Source organism: Gopherus flavomarginatus, chromosome 3, assembly GCF_025201925.1.
Source record: "Gopherus flavomarginatus isolate rGopFla2 chromosome 3, rGopFla2.mat.asm, whole genome shotgun sequence".
Classification (NCBI taxonomy): Eukaryota; Metazoa; Chordata; order Testudines; family Testudinidae; genus Gopherus; species Gopherus flavomarginatus.
In genome coordinates, this window is record NC_066619.1 from 34276418 (window position 1) to 34293872 (window position 17455).

At 44.4% G+C, this 17455-nt stretch overlaps 1 protein-coding gene across 6 annotated transcripts; it reads right to left on the reverse strand.

Moving 5' to 3' along the window:
* Nucleotides 1-464: 464 nt before the first annotated feature.
* MOCS2 (molybdenum cofactor synthesis 2) lies at nucleotides 465-11598 on the reverse strand. 6 transcript variants are annotated; one of them, XM_050947175.1, is made up of 7 exons: nucleotides 11474-11598; nucleotides 8697-8798; nucleotides 7218-7346; nucleotides 6547-6674; nucleotides 5545-5716; nucleotides 3018-3141; nucleotides 465-2363 (listed from the first exon to the last, which is right to left on the reverse strand). In XM_050947175.1, the coding sequence occupies exons 4-7, from the start codon at nucleotides 6665-6667 to the stop codon at nucleotides 2295-2297; spliced, it is 486 nt and encodes a 161-aa protein (XP_050803132.1). In that variant the 5' UTR covers nucleotides 6668-6674; nucleotides 7218-7346; nucleotides 8697-8798; nucleotides 11474-11598; the 3' UTR covers nucleotides 465-2294. The 6 variants fall into 6 exon arrangements, with proteins under 6 accessions (XP_050803132.1, XP_050803136.1, XP_050803138.1 ...); XM_050947179.1 differs by having other exon boundaries at nucleotides 6547-6692; XM_050947181.1 differs by having other exon boundaries at nucleotides 5545-5698; nucleotides 11474-11595.
* Nucleotides 11599-17455: the final 5857 nt, after the last annotated feature.

A 17455-nucleotide genomic window follows, 5' to 3' on the forward strand; every position in this document is an offset into this window, starting at 1 on the left:
TGTGATCTTAGCAGTTTAACACAACATGCCTCACTTTTCTTACGCCTGCTTACTGGGAGGGAAGTAGTATTCCCCTTGATCTGAAATCTTCTCTCCAGCTGCTTCTATGATGGGGATATGTGAGTGATTATTCTGTTCTCCTTCCATCCAATCAGTTACAGACGCACCAGTGAAATCCGTAGATTCCATAAGTTGCTACTGACCCAGATAAGGTATAACTTTGCAATGTCATTTTCTGTTTTAATGCTAGCATATAAGCACTATACTGGTTCTGCGTGGTTCATAGACTACCACCAATACGGCATGTTAGTCCTATACCTCTCTTTGTAAGTAATACCCATTTTTTGCTTGATCCCAGAATTGGGGCCTCTCCCTGGAAACAGATTAAGGTGAAGCCACTGCTGCCAAGAATTTGAAACACTGGGTATAATAAGTGCACTTAAAAAAACCTCAACAAATATTGATCTCTGTAGAAATTATCTTTATTCATGGAGCTGATAGCACTGAACAATCCATACAGCAAAGCCACATCCGAACATCATCGTTCTTCACTCGCACGTTCCAAACAAGGAAAATTCAGTCTAACTTACTCTCCCCTACCTAAATATAAGAGCCAAAATGATATAGAAGACACATCAGACACCCATAATAGATGCATACATGCAAAGAGCGGCTTCTCTTCTTCCCAGGGATGTCCCCTGCCATCAGTACGAAGTACATCAAAAAACAGTACAAGGATCCAGTTTAATCTCACTTGTTTGAAGTTTTGGGGTTTGATTTTGTATTAAAACTTATTCTGCTTGAAACTAACACCAAGGATTACTGTGACTGAAAGATTAGAGAGAATTGTCTTTATCTGTTTTTGCTTTGTGCACTTGACTGTGCTACTGAGGAAACAGTGAAACAAGTAGGGCCCAAGTGTTGTGTAATCTTGGGCAAGTCACTACACCCTTGTGCTTCTTTCCCTTCTCTGGTCTATTTAAGATTATAAATTCTCTGGGGCAGAAGCTATCTATCACTAGGTTTCTAAGGGCTGAGCACAATGGGGCTCTGATCTCAGTTGAGACCTCTACAACACAAAACTACAATGCAAATTGATAATATTTGTATATGTGAGTAACTTTACTTATGCGAGTAGCCCCATTAACTAATTAGTTCCTCCTATTAAATCTACTAAATTATTTTTTTAATTGACTGTTTCAAGACAATATCCTTTTAACAATTAGTTAAAATGAGAAATTTTATTCCTAACTGTAAATATTCTTGCATTTGTAGTTCAAGCCAGAGACTTAAAACTGTTTTAATTTGTAACAACTATTGGCTTTTTTTAACCCATAGAATAAGACTGCTGCAAAAGCTGCTTCAAAACTAGTCACCTCTATACATCTATTAAAGTTCAGTTAAGTTTGTGTTTTATTGCTAATGCAAATTAGTTGTGTATGATCTCACTTCGAATAAGAGCTTTAAATTTCCTTAATGTGATTGGACCTGTAATAACTACACAGTAAAAATATTTCTATGAAACAAAGCTACTGGGAAGTACCATTAGTAACTCTGGGTATAATTTATAATTTTTTCTCTGCTTGTACCAAAAACGTTTAATCAACTTAAAAGTGTCAAACTATCTAAAAGCTGGTAAGTTGACTTTGCAGTCATATAAAACTAAAAGGGTATTTTTAAGATTAAAAAAACACAAACCTGATTGTCATGTTGTGCTCTCCAGTGCTGGCAATGAACACACAAGGTGCCAGAATAAAGGTATTAAAGCAGCATATAGTATATAAAACTAGAGTCCTTTCAATTAAGAATTTTTGGAGAAATCATTTTTAAAAAAACTGTCTAGCTATTTAAAAAAGCACAGCTGGGTGATTTTACAAAAAATGAAAGTTATTTATTAATCTAATCTAATTACTGTTTGTATTTCATTCTGTTTTAGACTCAAGTGTTATAATGCATACGCTGTTACTAGTTAGATTTACTGTAGAGCAGCGGCAGGCAACCTGCAGCCTGTCGGGGTAATCAGCTGGCGGGCCGCAAGACAGTATTAACATTGACCGTCTGCAGGCACGGCTGGCCGCAACTCCTAGTGGCCGTGGTTCGCTGTTCAAGGCCAATGGGAGCTGCAGGAAGCGGCGCGGGACACTGCTTCCCGCCTGCGAACGGTCAATGTAAACACCGTCTCACGGCCCGCCAGCTGATTATCCTGACAGGCCACAGGTTGCCCACCACTGCTGTAAAGTATCTACAAGTAAAGGCTGATCTGCATGCACTGTAGAGTGACTTTGGAGATGGAATTATTTTTCCACATCTGCCCAAAAGCATTCCTTGTTTTCTTTCCAAGAATATGCCTCCTCATAAATCTCCTGCAAACAAAAACAAAGAATGGGAAGTGCTTCAGCAGTCTGCTACATAGAAATACAACCAGTGCACAAAAATTCAACAGCTAATCTGCTATTAGTTATACAGGACAAACAGTTTGCATAGTGTTTGGCAGACACAGAAAGAGGACACTATCTTGAGATGCATACAGTGTCAGGCCCTGATTCTGCAATAAAGTTCCATGGCGGGACACACCAAGCCTATACAGATCCCCACTCTGGGGATTAGTAGGGCTCTGTGCAGGGTCCACCTACACAGAGCTCATGAACGAAAGCATATAGTGCTCATGATGATCAAGTTGTAATGCATTTGCCTTCTACATTATTCCATATTAAACTACTGAGTCTTTATTTTAGAAAGGAGGATATTTAACTTGTTCATAAATCAGAGATGCTAAAAAAAATGACTAACATCCAAAATACTGGAAGCTGACAATCAAGGGCCAAGTCCTCAGAACTGAACATTTGGAACCCAGAACCAGTCCTGTCCCAAAGCACTGACCATCCCTCTGCAATATAAATCACAGAAGTGGACAGCTGACGGTTTTACGTGCTTATACAACTATCGGACCCCAGAGACAGAGAGCACGGTGAAGACGAGAGGTGGCATTTTTTGTAAACTACAATAATGAAATTCACCTTTTTCCAAATTGGAACAGTTGCTTTCAAAGTGTTGATGCAGTATTGCACAGCCTCAAGAGATGCCACTCGGTGTGGAGAGGAGACTGCTACAATCACACTTGCTTCTGTTACTGGAACTAAACTAGGGAAAGACAGGAATAGGACACTGAACTTAACATTTACAGGGCATTAGCATCTGAAGTCCTCAACAATGGCTGGGCTCCATTCTACCAAGGCACTGTACACAACACAGAGTAAATGAGCATCCTTGCCCCAAACAGCTTACACTCTAAAAAATAAAACCCACTCAACTTGAATCAGCAACCGATGCTCAAGTCCTATGCTTTTTACAAACATATTTATTCAATTTTTTTTAAAACAGGTTTACAGGATTAGATAGGAAAATTGTTTTAGACAATACAGCATAGAGCAGAACTTTTGCTAACTTGCAAAAATGATTGTGAAACCCATTGCAAGGGACTGAGTTTTACCAGTGAATAAGTATCAAACAGTAAGGGCCTGTTCTAGCCCCTGTGTACCTGCATAATCACTGACAGGCTGCACCCGTGAACCTGGCAGTTCAGTTTGACCTGTTAATAGCACAGTTCTGCATCCAAACTGAATTTGTAAAGATTTTTAGTTTCATATCATGAGGATATTTTTCATCTACTGTAATACATTTTGTAAAATAAGTGAAGTCTCACATTACCACTGTTCAGTAAAGCTAGGTTATCTTTGCTGAGAGGTGGGGAGGCAGCCATTTGTGATGTGCTCAGATTAGACCCTGATCCTGAATAAGGCTCCACTAGCACCAAAACCTGCATCTACCCACTGATTCCAGGAGATCCCAGTACAGGATGGACCTGGTAAGATTCATAGACTCATAGACTCTAGGACTGGAAGGGACCTCGAGAGGTCATCGAGTCCAGTCCCCTGCCCTCATGGCAGGACCAAATACTGTCTAGACCATCCCTAATAGCCATTTATCTAACCTACTCTTAAATATCTCCAGAGATGGAGATTCCACAACTTCTCTAGGCAATCTACTCCAGTGTTTAACTACCCTGACAGTTAGGAACTATTTTCCTAATGTCCAACCTAAATCTCCCTTGCTGCAGTTTAAGCCCATTGCTTCTTGTTCTATCACTGGAGTTTAAGGTGAACACGTTTTCTCCCTCCTCCTGATGACACCCTTTTAGATACCTGAAAACTGCTATCATGTCCCCTCTCAGTCTTCTCTTTTCCAAACTAAACAAACCCAATTCCTTCAGCCTTCCTTCATAGGTCATGTTCTCAAGACCTTTAATCATTCTTGTTGCTCTTCTCTGGACCTTCTCCAATTTCTCCACATCTTTCTTGAAATGCGGTGCCCAGAACTGGACACAATAATCCAGTTGAGGCCTAACCAGCGCAGAGTAAAGCGGAAGAATGACTTCTCGTGTCTTGTTTACAACACACCTGTTAATGCATCCCAGAATCACGTTTGCTTTTTTTGCAACAGTATCACACTGTTGACTCATATTAAGCTTGTGGTCCACTATGACCCATAGATCTCTTTCTGCCATACTCCTTCCTAGACAGTCTCTTCCCATTCTGTATGTGTGAAACTGATTGTTCCTTCCTAAGTGGAGCACTTTGCATTTATCTTTATTGAACTTCATCCTGTTTACCTCAGACCATTTCTCCAATTTGTCCAGATCATTTTGAATTTTGACCCTGTCCTCCAAAGCAGTTGCAATCCCTCCCAGTTTGGTATCATCCGCAAACTTAACAAGCATACTTTCTATGCCAACATCTAAATCGTTGATGAAGATATTGAACAGAGCCAGTCCCAAAACAGACCCCTGCAGAACCCCACTTGTTATACCTTTCCAGTAGGATTGGGAGCCATTAATAACTACTCTCTGAGTACGGTTATCCAGCCAGTTATGCACCCACCTTATAGTAGCCCCATCTAAATTGTACTTTCCTAGTTTATCTATAAGAATATCATGCGAGACCGTATCAAATGCCTTACTAAAGTCTAGGTATATCACATCCACCGCTTCTCCCTTATCCACAAAGCTCGTTATCGTCATGCACCATTACTTCCCAATGGATCTGCATTTTAAACTCAACAAAAGGGTAATTGTCAAGTTTTGGGAAAAACCCTTGATCTCCCAGCCAGCACGACTGGCAATGCCTATTTCAAAGATATTCCAGGGTAGGACTGAATTCTAGACCTTGTATACTCTGGTAAGGGCAAGAGACTGGAAACACTATGGCAGTTTCAGATAAATCTTAGTTTTATTTTCACTGTGTTTCAGGCTACGTACCGCCTCAGGCATCCATCACCACACTGGTTGGTATGTGTTTCATGTTTTGAAAGTTTCTTTGATGTTTTTTTTAAATGACCAGGCACTGCAGCACAATTTTGCAACAAGGGGTGGATTCAGTGGCAGGTTTTGCAGCAGAAAATATGCAGATTCCTGCTCACACCATATGCAAGTACAAGCATACTGACATTTAATTCAGATTTAGTTAGATACATCTTGGCCATACATACCCAAGTCTATGGTGCACTGCTATATGTTTGACTGAAGGCCATTTCTGTCTAACATCTCTACAGATTTTCTTTATTTCAGCTTCTGCCATTGGTGAGTATGCTTCATATTCTAAATGAATCACCTTTTTCCCTTCAAAGTTATTCCTTGTAGTACCTAAAAATAAATGAATTACTAAAAACAAATAAATTATTTATTTCTATTGCAATAGTACCTGGAAACTCCAGCCCTCAGTCAGGACCCCATTGTGCTAGAACAAAAATATACTCCCTGCCCCAAAGAGCATGTGATCTAAGAATGTCCAAACGACATATTTCCTATTCTGGAAATGGTTCAACCAACTCACTGCAATGAGCTGAAAGTGATCTTTTTTAAGTACATTAACAATTCTTAATGTATAAAAAGGACAGAATTTCAGCCACAGATTTTACACGCCGAAGTTACCGATGCCCAAGATGGCAACATCTTTACTAGCACAGATCTGGCCCTCTGTGTTTAGAAAGTTGTGCCTGTTGTCACGGCAATTGCTCATACAACATGAATAACTGTATGGAACTTAGGCGCACAATGGTACCCACTTCTGAGCACAAAGGGTTCTGAAAATGTAGGTCCTGATGTACTAACCACAAGGCTAGAATTAAGTCTCATCTCTTCAGATACCATTTTATGAAGAGGTAAGTTGCATTTGGGCTACACTGTGGCATTGAACCCCAGCCCTACACTGGAAGGTGGTGGAGGGACAGCTCTGATGGTCAGCACATGGGGTTGACAGAAACATAGTTCTATCTACTCCCCATCTCCTTTTGTGTAAGTTGCTCCAGCGGTGGCCATGATCTTGTTCGAAATGATTAATATGTAATTTGCTAAATATTATTGGTTTGTCCCAGGGACTTATTTTTTAAGTAGTCTCAGGAAGCATGAGGTTGAACTTATGAGGTGACCTCTGCTCTACGTACTGATGGATATACACATCCAGCGATTTATTTTAGGAGCATTAAACTCACCTATGAACAGGGACACAGCCCCACAGCATGGAGAAATCACCAGCTCTGACACTTCATCTGTAGAGAGTTTTTCATAGTTCAGTTTGATGAAATCTTTGGGCTCATCTTCATTTTCATTCATGGCTTCTCTGGAAGGAAACAGAAAGCTACGGAACTCAAAGATTTAATAAGTTACTTTTCTAATTACATTGGCCATTTGGAAGCTGCTTTTTAAACAGCCGTGGGGCTTGAATATATCCAGCAAATGTATGGCACCCACTAATGTGCCTCAGCTGTAGAGCTCACCAGTAGAAATGAAAAAGGTCAGTCTCTATGCCGAATCAGTTCTTAGCCCCTTTGCTGGGAGAACACTAATTGCACTTCTTGTTAGCAATTTCTGGAGGTACCGGGGCTCTGTTTGTTTTAATATACCAATTCTAGGACCCAGTCTGCAGTGGGATCAGCTAGCAGAGACCCCCTGTGCTAGCATGTCCTATTGTATGACTGGCTAAGAATGTCAAATTATAAACTGTCTGGAGTTAGAAGGAGGCAGGGAATCTTATGACGATAAAAAAAAAACTGCTCCAGAGGCAGTTTGAAAGCATTCTTTCAGCCAGGGCTCATTGACAGAGCAGCAACCAGTCCAGAAAGGGACACCGCCACTTTCTATGGGAACAAGAGATGTCACTTACTCTGGGAAGCATGAGGAGGAGCTTGTTTAACAGCAGTGAGCTAGATTTTGAGATCAGTTGCACCAGCATAAATCAGTGGAGTTATCCCGATTACAGTTCTTGAGACAGAATTTCATCCACTGAGACTATCTGAAAGGAGAGATGTTCTTTTAGCAACAGAGAAAAAGGATAATTTTATATTTCAAAATTGCTTTAAATCATCTTAATTTTAAAAAATCAAAGTGAAAAAAGGTTTCTTTTTATTGTGATATTAGCCAATCATGAGCTCTACTCTACTACACCTCTACTGAAAGCCACAACTATAAAAGCACAAAAAGATCTTTAAAAAAATACAACTTAAAAGACCACATTATCAAAGAAACCTAGGCACCACTAGTCTTCACAAAACCCCTGCTTAGCTGCCATCAAACTTCACAGGCACTCAACCTTCCTTAGCACCTAAGTTTTTGCATTGAAAGTTTCCAGGGAGCCTATTTTTTGGCTTCTGAGCATGCACACTATTGCCTCGCTCTAGGTAGCTGGGCACCTAAGCCCCAGTGTGATGCACAAAGCAATGGAAGAAGAGCATTCCTCTTCCTAATGCACTTGTGGAGCCAATCCCATAGGCATGCTCAGACCATGGCTAACATCACACAAAGTGGGGGTGTGCAGTGTGGACCTCCCTCCTAACTTGTGGTCCAGTGATTAGGGTACAGTCCCACTGCCTGAGGGAAGAAGGGATTTGAAGAGGAATCTGTCACCTCTCCGGTGAGTGCTGTAGCTACTAGGCTATGGGATAGTCTGATATGGGCCTCCCTTAGTCTCTCCCATTAAAGCTGCTCCACTGTGGACAAATAAAGAGTTAGTCAGTGGGCCAGAGATACAGAACACAAGAGCATGTGAATGACTCTACAACCTGGTGATTAGAGCAGTCACCCAGGATATAGCGGACACAGGATCCAGTCCTGCTCCAATGATATATGAACACGAAAGACTGAGGAAGACCCATATCAAAAACATAGTCTGAGAGGTGGCAGATCCCTGTTCAAATCCCTTCTTCCCTCTCAGGCAGAGGAGCAACTTGAACCAGGGTCTTCCACATCCCAGGGATGTACCCTCACTGCTGGGCCAAAAGTTATGAGGGAGATGGTCCTTCACCACCACCTTTGGTGCCTAACTCTGAGAGGGTTCACAGCTGAGAATCCAAAGCAGGAGGCGGCACTCAACTCCTTGAGAGGGGTCAGGCTTAGGACACATCCTTTTCCTTGGCATCTCCTATTGGCTAGTTTATGCCACTCCCTACCTAGTGTGCTGGCTTTTGTGAATCCCACTCTTACGTGCCTATCTCCTGCCACTCATTGCCCAGGAAGCTCAGGCTTTGTGAATCCCAGTGATTTGTCTAGGCAACCAAGTCCCTGTGTGAATCTAGCCCAAATTATTTTGAAAGCTTTTTCCAATCTGTTGCAAATATGTTAATCATTTATTACTGCACCAACTTACACCTCAGTGTCAGCAACACGGCCGTCTACTGCAGGGGATGCATGTTACACCCTCTCAAAGAGTTCTAGCGGAAGGGAAAAGTCATCCACAAATCACTAGACCCTAAATACAGAGGAAAATTAAAAAAAGATAATTCCAGCAATGTTTCAATGCACGATCAACCCACACAGGCCATTTACAAGAAGAAACTATACATACCCAAGTGTGTTTGCCTGGCGTTAGCCCCCGCTGATAGGTGGGATAATGGCAACCTCGTCACCTGACTGCAGGACCAGAAGCTGATCACCAAGAATCACGTATTCCTGGCGAACAGCGAAAACTACTTGATCCTGAATGGCAGCAAGTCTGAGAAGGATTAGCAGTAGCATAAATATATTTAAGTGTTTGCATGAATTCTCACAGTTAAATGTGAACAATTGACTGGTGCACAGCCCAGAGAAGCTGAAGTCAATAAGATTACGACTTACGCATCTGCATTTGTACTATTTTCTTTTAAATCACAAACTAACAACTGTATGCCCTTGGACTTGGTGATTATCTTTTCATGGGAAAGGACCAGTGGTGAATCAAAACCAATAAAATTTCTAAGGACAGGAACTGAGCTGGTTATTTCAAGCAAAATAAAAAATAAATTATATACAGTGGATAGGAACATACCATGTGTCCAGTAGAAAAGAGAAGTGAAGCTTTATTTAGAAAAAGGTAAAATCAATCATAATAAAAGAATTACACTTTGTGCTTACAGCGTATAGCACAGACGGAAGAAAATACTATTGCCCAGAAGCAAGTAGATGTGCCAACTGGGCAAATAAGACTGTCAATGTGTTAGAGTTCTGGTTAGAAGCCAGTGGTGACTGCTGACAGAAAGGCAAGACACAATTTCATTTTCCAGCCGAGTCAGGGTAGGGTATGTAACATCTTCAAGAGCTTTGCACAATTTGCCTCTGTAAAACATCATTTGATTTGCTTTTCATAGGGAGAATAAAACTTGCAAACTACAGGCCACAAAATGATCAAAGTCCATAGGTTTTAGTAGCCAATCCAGTATCAGGCTATATGGTAAAATACACTCCAGTTTGATTACTTGCTACTGCTACCGCAAAACCCAATTTTGTTTGATTTTAGGCAAGACCCTCTCTAATATTTAATTGCAGCCTTCCAGTTGCAAGCTTAGCTGCTGCTACTAATGCCACCCAGTTTAATGCAAAAAGTCAGTAAAATATTCACTCTTTTGAACGTATTTGTAGAACTACATGCTCACAAATAAGATCACAAGTAGCAAAATGTAGAACAGATTTTACTACTTTTATTATACTGAAAAACTGACATACATTTAATTCAACTATATTACATTTGTAACTCCGTTAACAGTTTGCAAAAACCCCAAACTAGAGTACACCACTAGTCTAAAACTACCTTGGATGCCTTTTCACAATTTCTTCCCACAGCTGTAGAGAGGTTAATTGTTGCGGTACAGAAATAATCTCAGAGCGAACACCTGCCAATTCAGCGCTCCTGGCAAAGTACAGCGCAACAACCTGTTAAAAGACAAATTTCCATTCAGATAACACACCATTCATCTCCCACCTCCTCAGTGGGTATTTGGAGTGCAGGAAATGGGCCCCAAACCATTATCCAAGGAAGAATAATGAATTAAGCATTACGATTTTAAAATACAGATCACATGCAAGCAGGGCGCTTTCATTTAGGTGGCCTAGGCAATCGCCTAGGGCGCCAGGATTATTGGGGGGTGGCATTTCCGGAGGGGGCGGCAGGCGGCTCCGGTGGACCTACCGCAGTCGTACCTGCGGAGGGTCCGCTGGTCTGGTGGAGCTGCCGCAGTCGTGGCTGTGGACGGTAGGCTGCTCGCGGCTCCGGTGGACCTCCCGCAGCCACAACTGAGGGAGCTCCACCGGAGCCATGGGACCAGCCCACGGGGCAGCGAAATTGCCGTGCCCTTCACTTCACGTTAATGCTTGATCTCGTTTTAGGCACGAGAGCCACAACAGCTCATTACACAGACTGCACCCCAGGCCCCCCAAGCCAGGACGTGATTAATTAGGCCCGCCTGCAACTGCTTACTACACTGCGGGCCCTTAAGGAGGTGGCCAGTGTTCTCGTGACTCCCGCAACAGAATGAATGGTGAGTGGGGGAGGGGGGAAGGGGCTGATTACCACGTGTCCCGTGGTCACCCAATCCCCCTGCAGCCACCCCACCGCCGAGTCCAGCAAACCCCAGCACGCCCTGGGGAGCAGGGAGCGAGCCTCGCCGGGGCGGAGCAGCACGTTTCCGCCTGACTGCCTTTGCCGTGCCCCGGAGCAGCCCGCTGTCCCTGCTCCCCGTCCCGGTGCCGTGTAAACACCCGCCGGGGCGGAGCAGCACGTTTCCGCCTGACTGCCTTTGCCGTGCCCCGGAGCAGCCCGCTGTCCCTGCTCCCCGTCCCGGTGCCGTGTAAACACCCGCCGGGGCGGAGCAGCACGTTTCCGCCTGACTGCCTCTGCCGTGCCCCGGAGCAGCCCGCTATCCCTGCTCCCCGTCCCGGTGCCGTGTAAACACCCGCCGGGGCGGAGCAGCACGTTTCCGGCTGACTGCCTCTGCCGTGCCCCGGAGCAGCCCGCTGTCCCTGCCCCCCGTCCCGGTGCCGTGTAAACACCCGCCGGGGCGGAGCAGCACGTTTCCGGCTGACTGCCTCTGCCGTGCCCCGGAGCAGCCCGCTGTCCCTGCCCCCCGTCCCGGTGCCGTGTAAACACCCGCCGCCCGGGTGCAGGCTACACACCTCGCAGCTCATTGACAGAGCCTTACGGGTCGGAACCCGCTTCCCGCAGGGGAACAAGCTACAGCGCCTGCGCCCGGCGCGAACAGGAGCAGCTGCGCGGAGCCCGCCGACTGGCCCTGCCTCCCGGCCCGCCCACTGGGCCGGGGCTCCAGCCGGGCCGGGGCCGTGCGTCCTGCTACAGGGCAACCAGACGCGAGCCCGGAGCGACAAAAGGGTCTGGCCCAAGGGCCGGCAAATGCAGCTCCAGCCAGCCCCACCGTGGGGACAGAGCGGTCCCAGCACTGCGCCCACCCCAGCCCGGGGGCGCATTGCGCGGCTCAGCCCAGCCTTGGCAGTAACGGGGTTGGACCCCGGGGAGAGGGTGGACGGGGATCCCCCGGCCCTAGTTCCTGCTCCGGGATCTCTGGGGCTGCTCAGGTGCGACCGGCCCCAAGGCCAGAGCTGTCCTGGCACTGAGAGCTGGAGGGCGCTAGCTAGTACCGGCCGCTGCGTCCTCGGATTTAGCCCGAGCATGAAATGAGCCAGCAGGTACCGTTCTCACCAGCAACAAACAGGCTCTCCCGGACATTCGTTACAAGCTAATTAGGCAGCGACCCTGGCTTTGAATTCGTTCTGTGACGTCCAGCTCGGTGTTCGGGACAGTGTATCAATAACCAATTTGCAACCAAGGGATCCAGACACTCAAGTTTCACGTTATAAATATGCGATGTAATTAAAAGGAATGGTAACACCAGATAGTCTCAAAATATCCATAGTGCGTCATATTTTAATACAGAGCATCCTTTCTGATAACTACACAGCAATTGGTTACGTGGAATAGTAACCGTGGGACAATATTTAAAGGAGTGTTAGCTCACTCAGTACAATTAACAGCTGGAAATAAGGAGGAGCATCCAGCATTATAGGACAGATAAATGCTCTGAAGACCAACAACAAATGTTCCATATACCACAACTTGAGAAACCTTGATGTAATAAACCTCTGGCCAGGTAGGCCTACAGTTGTCACTGCACTGCTCACCTGTATCTTCACAGCAGCAGAATAGTTTTCAAATCTTCCAAATGTAAAGACCCTATCACTTGAACAAGAGAATTTCTGATAACTGATAGTGATATGGGTTTATGATGCACATTTGACCATTTCTGATTTCATCCAGGTAACCCAGCAGTACACATTCACTCTAGCCCAATTGTTACAACATAATATAACAACAAATACTATGTCAGTGCATCTCGAACTTGTACTGGTGTCCCTTTTCACAGAGCAAGCCTCTGAGTGCAACCCCCCCCCTTATAAACTAAAAACACATTTTTATATATTTAACACCATTATAAATGCTGGGGGGAAAGCAGGGTTTGGAGTGGAGGCTGACAGCTCATGACTTCCCCTGTAATAACCTTGTGAACCCCTGAGGGATCCTGACCCCCAGTTTGAGAACCCCTGTACTATGCACTTTAGTAGCAGCTTCCATCCAAGGACCCAAATCACTCTACGAATGAGAAACTAAGTACAAATATATACTTCTAAGACTGACCTATGAACCACAAAGGGAAAAGATTAAATTGTCTGCAAGTGAGGAATGAATATCAGTCATAAACATTTTCTGAGAAACACCCATGAAAGTTGCTATTGCACACAATAGGATCATTTCCACTTTGGTAGGGGATGTATTGATAAATCATTGTCCACTGCACTAAACACCCCAAACTACTCCAATAAGAGAATGGTAATGGAAATTACACCACTTAACCCTTCCATTCAACACTCTGAAAATTTGCCTGTCTGGAACTGTTCCCTTGAGGCTGGAGACACCAGTTCCTCCTTAGACTGTGGACTTGGGCTTGGTCCCTCTGGAAACGATGTAGGTGATGGGGTTGTTTTCGTTGCTGGTGAACCGCTCTCCGCTGGTGCACCAGGTAGTATTTCAGGCTCTGGCTGAGCCTCTTGGGTATGGTTGTCTGCTGCTTCTGCTAATTCAGGCCAGCTGGCACCCTCTGGCGTTGGGGTTGGAGATGGGTTTGCAAGTGCTGGCAATGGTTCTGGTGCTGGTTGCTTTTCCAGTTCCAGTTCTGGGACTGGAGGCACTGTGGCTGTTGTAGTCGTTGGCAGGGGATCCGGGTCCACCACCTCTGTCTGGGTCTCTGGTAACACAGACGGGGCCCTTGTGGACAGCTCAGGAACAGGGATGGGTCTGGAAGCTTGGTTTGGCTGCGTGTAACCATTCCCACCCTCTTGGCCCACTTTACCTGGTAGGCCAAGTATTCCCCCAGTAGCATGGGGATGGGATAATTGTCATAGACTACAAAAGTCCACATTCCTGACCAGCCTTTGTACTGGACAGGCAGTTCATGTCAAAATCTGTAGACTTGCCTACAGCTGAAGGGGTAAATTGTCACTTGGGCCTCTGGGTTGATGAACTTGGGGTCCACTAAGGATTGGGAATAGCTGACACTTGTGCCCCCGTGTCTCTCCACGCAATAACCTTCTTTCCGGCCACTTTCAAAGTTTCCCTTTGCTCCAAGGGTATTTGAGAGGCATCTGGGCCAGGGGATCTTTGGGGTGATGGTGGTGTAATGAACTGCACTCTGTTGGGGTTCTTGGGGCAGTTGGCTTTTATATGTCCCAGTTCATTACATTTAAAGCATCGCCCAGCTGACTGGTCACTGGGCCGAGGTGGGTTGCTGGAGAGTGGTGAGGTGGGACAATAGGGAGTCTGGGGCTTTCCTGGGGTTGTAGGTGGGGCCTGGGGTTGCCCTCGGCGATAGGGTTTATTGTCTGTTTGCCCCCTGTGATATTCGCTGCTCTTGCTAGTAGCTTTTTTCTTTTCTGCCGCTTCCACCCATCTGGCTCCAATCTCCCCCGCCTCGGTTACAGTTTTGGGCTTCCCATCTAGGATATACCTTTCTATTTCCTCAGGAACACCCTCTAAGAACTGCTCCATTTGCATTAGGAGGGACAGCTCGTCCAGAGATTTAACATTTGCTCCTGATATCCAGGCATCCCAATTCTTTCCAATGTGGTAGGTGTGTCAGGTAAATGACACCTCTGGTTTCCACCTTAGGGCTCTGAACCGCCGACGGACATGCTCAGGTGTTATCCCCATTCTGATTCTGGCCTTGGTTTGAAAAAGTTTATAATCGTTCATGTGTTCCTTAGGCATTTCAGCCGCCACCTCTGCTAAGGGTCCACTAAGCTGTGGCCTCAGCTCTATCATGTACTGGTCTGTAGAGATGTTGTACCCATGGCAGGTCCTTTCAAAATTTTCTAAGAAGGCCTCAGTGTCATCACCTGCCTTGTAGGTGGAAAATTTCCTGGGATGGTAAACAGTACTTGGAGAAGGGTTGTTAGGGTTGGCTGGAACATCTGGCTTAGTCTTTGCCAAGTCCATCCCTTTGGATCTCTCTCTCTTCTGTGGGCCGCCTCTTTGGCTTGTTCTTCTCTTTCTCTTATCTCCATCTCTTTTTCTCTTATTTGTATTTTTTTTGTTTTATCTCCATCTCTTTTTTTTTATTTCTATCTCCTTTTGTTTCCTCTCCATGTCTTTCCTGTGGGCAGCTTCTTTGGCTTGTTCTTCTGCATCCGGTCTTGCCCGTAACTTGGAACTCATTGTTCCTGCTTTCTTGTGCTGGCTGTGCCCTCTGCAGCTTACTGCCTGGAATGTTGCAGCCCAGACTGCTTCCTTAACAGAGACTTCTAACTATCTATGCCCGAAGAGTTAGAAAGAAAAAAAACAATTCATTTGCAAATGCCCTTTGCTGGTGTCTGCTGGCTCACAGCTTGCCACCTCTTTAACAAAGACCTTTGTTAAAGAACTTTACATCTTTGCCTTCAGGCTGCCTTCCTCAGCCAGAAAGGAGAGAAAAAAAAATTCACTGGCTTTAGTTTTAAAACCCACTCCTCTCAGCCTGCTTTCAAGCAGTTAGCAGGGAGAGAAAAAAAAATCCTACTGGCTTTTGCTTTTAGACTCAATCCCCTCCCAGACTGCTTTCCAAGCAGTTAGAAAGGAGAGGAAAAAAAACTCACTGGCTTTTGGGTCCTAGCAATCCCACCTCTGCCACCATGTCAAGGTATTATTCCCACTTTGAACTTTAGTGTCCAGAAAGTGGGGACCTGCATGTACCCCTCTAAACTTAATTCCTAGCTTAGATCTGATAGCTCTGCCACCAACCAGAAATTCCAGTGTCTGGAACACTCCCTGTCCCCCCAAAACCTTCCCTGGGGAGCCCAAGACCCAAACCCCTTGGGTCTTAAAACAAAGAGGAATAAACCATTCCCCCTTCTTTCCCCCTCCCAGATTTTCCCCTCTCTGGGTTACCCTGAGAGATCACTGTGATTCAACTCCTTGAATCTTAAAATAGAGAGGAATTAACCTTCCCCCCCCTTCCTTCTCCCCCACCAATCTCTGGTGAGTCCAGACCCAATTCCCCTGGGTCTTGCCCAAGAAAAAAAATCAGATTCTTAAAAAAAGAAAGTTTTTACTTTTTCTTTCTTTCTTTTATTAAAAGCTCTCTGTAAAACCAGGATGGAAAATGTTTACAGGGCTTCAGCTTATACATAGACTAGAGGGAATCCCTCCCCCCTAGCCTAAGATACAAGTTACAGCAAGCAGAGGTAAAATACCCTTCCAGCAAAATACACATTTGCAAATTAAGAAAACAAACATAAAACTAATTTGCCTTTTCTAGCCAGTACTTACTATTCTGAACATGAGAGACTGTTAGAAAGAATGGAGACAGATCTGGTTGCACGTCTGGGCCCTCTTAGCCCCAAGAGAGAACAAAGAACAAAACAAATAGCACAAAACAAAGACTTCCCTCCACCAAGATTTGAAAGTATCTTGTCCCCTGATTGGTCCTTTGGTCAAGTGTCAGCCAGGTTCACTGAGCTTGTTAACCCTTTACAGGTTAAAGAGACATTAACCCTTAACTATCTGTTTATGACACCCTTCCATTCAACACTCTGAAAATTTGCCTTGTAGTCACTTGTCTTGCCTGGGCATTCAGAAGTTCTGTGCTATAACTTCAAACATTTGACTGAAATCTTCCTACTATACATTGTTAAAGGAACAACAAGGAAGTGGCATATAAAACTGGAGTTATGGCACTATGATATCTTTAACCTCTAGCACTTTTTATCCAGTGTTTATATCTTATTTGGAGGATATGTGGAACTTCTCTCAATCTATTTGACTCCCCCAATTATTTCGATATATAGTGGAAGTGAGAAGATTGGCGATAAAGAGTGAAGGACCTAAAGGGATCATAACCCCATTCCCATACAGTATCTACATGCTCCATTAAATTGCTTTGCTGCCAATTCCTGGTGCTGTATGCTCTGTTATTTTAGCTGGTTGCCCTTTAACCTGGTTATGCCAGTTCCCATTATTTTTAACATAATTCAAATGCTATGTTGCTTGTTTATCCCCTTTTGACATATACTGTAATATTGTTTTACTTCTACAGTGCAAAGTCTGATGCACATTTATGGTATGTCCAGTAAGGTACAAGGTTATATGTTTAGATATTTATACTTTGGTTTGAAATAGAGGAATGGAAACGGCTTAAGGAATGATAGTGTTAAAGAACGTATTTTTGCTAATTTTCTGCTTTTTTTAAAGTTTGAATTGATATCTGATATGATTTGCTGGAAATGGCAGGCTCTCATCCCAACTGCACCCAATGCTGAGAAGCTCTCTTGATATCAATTTGCTTAATTGGAGACTTTGCTCAATGGACCTGTTTTTTCTCATGCATTAAGATATGTTGCATCTATTTAGTTCAAATATGCCCATTTGATATAACTTGACATTAACTTATTTCATGATTAATGATTTCACCAACATGTATGTGACAGAAACCTCAGAGTACGACCTGGAATTCTGAGACTGCTGTGCCCCCTTTACTCTCCAGGCTGGGCTGTCTCTTACAGTGCTTTGCCAGTGACAAGCATCTAACCCCTCCAGCAGCTATCACTCAGCTACCA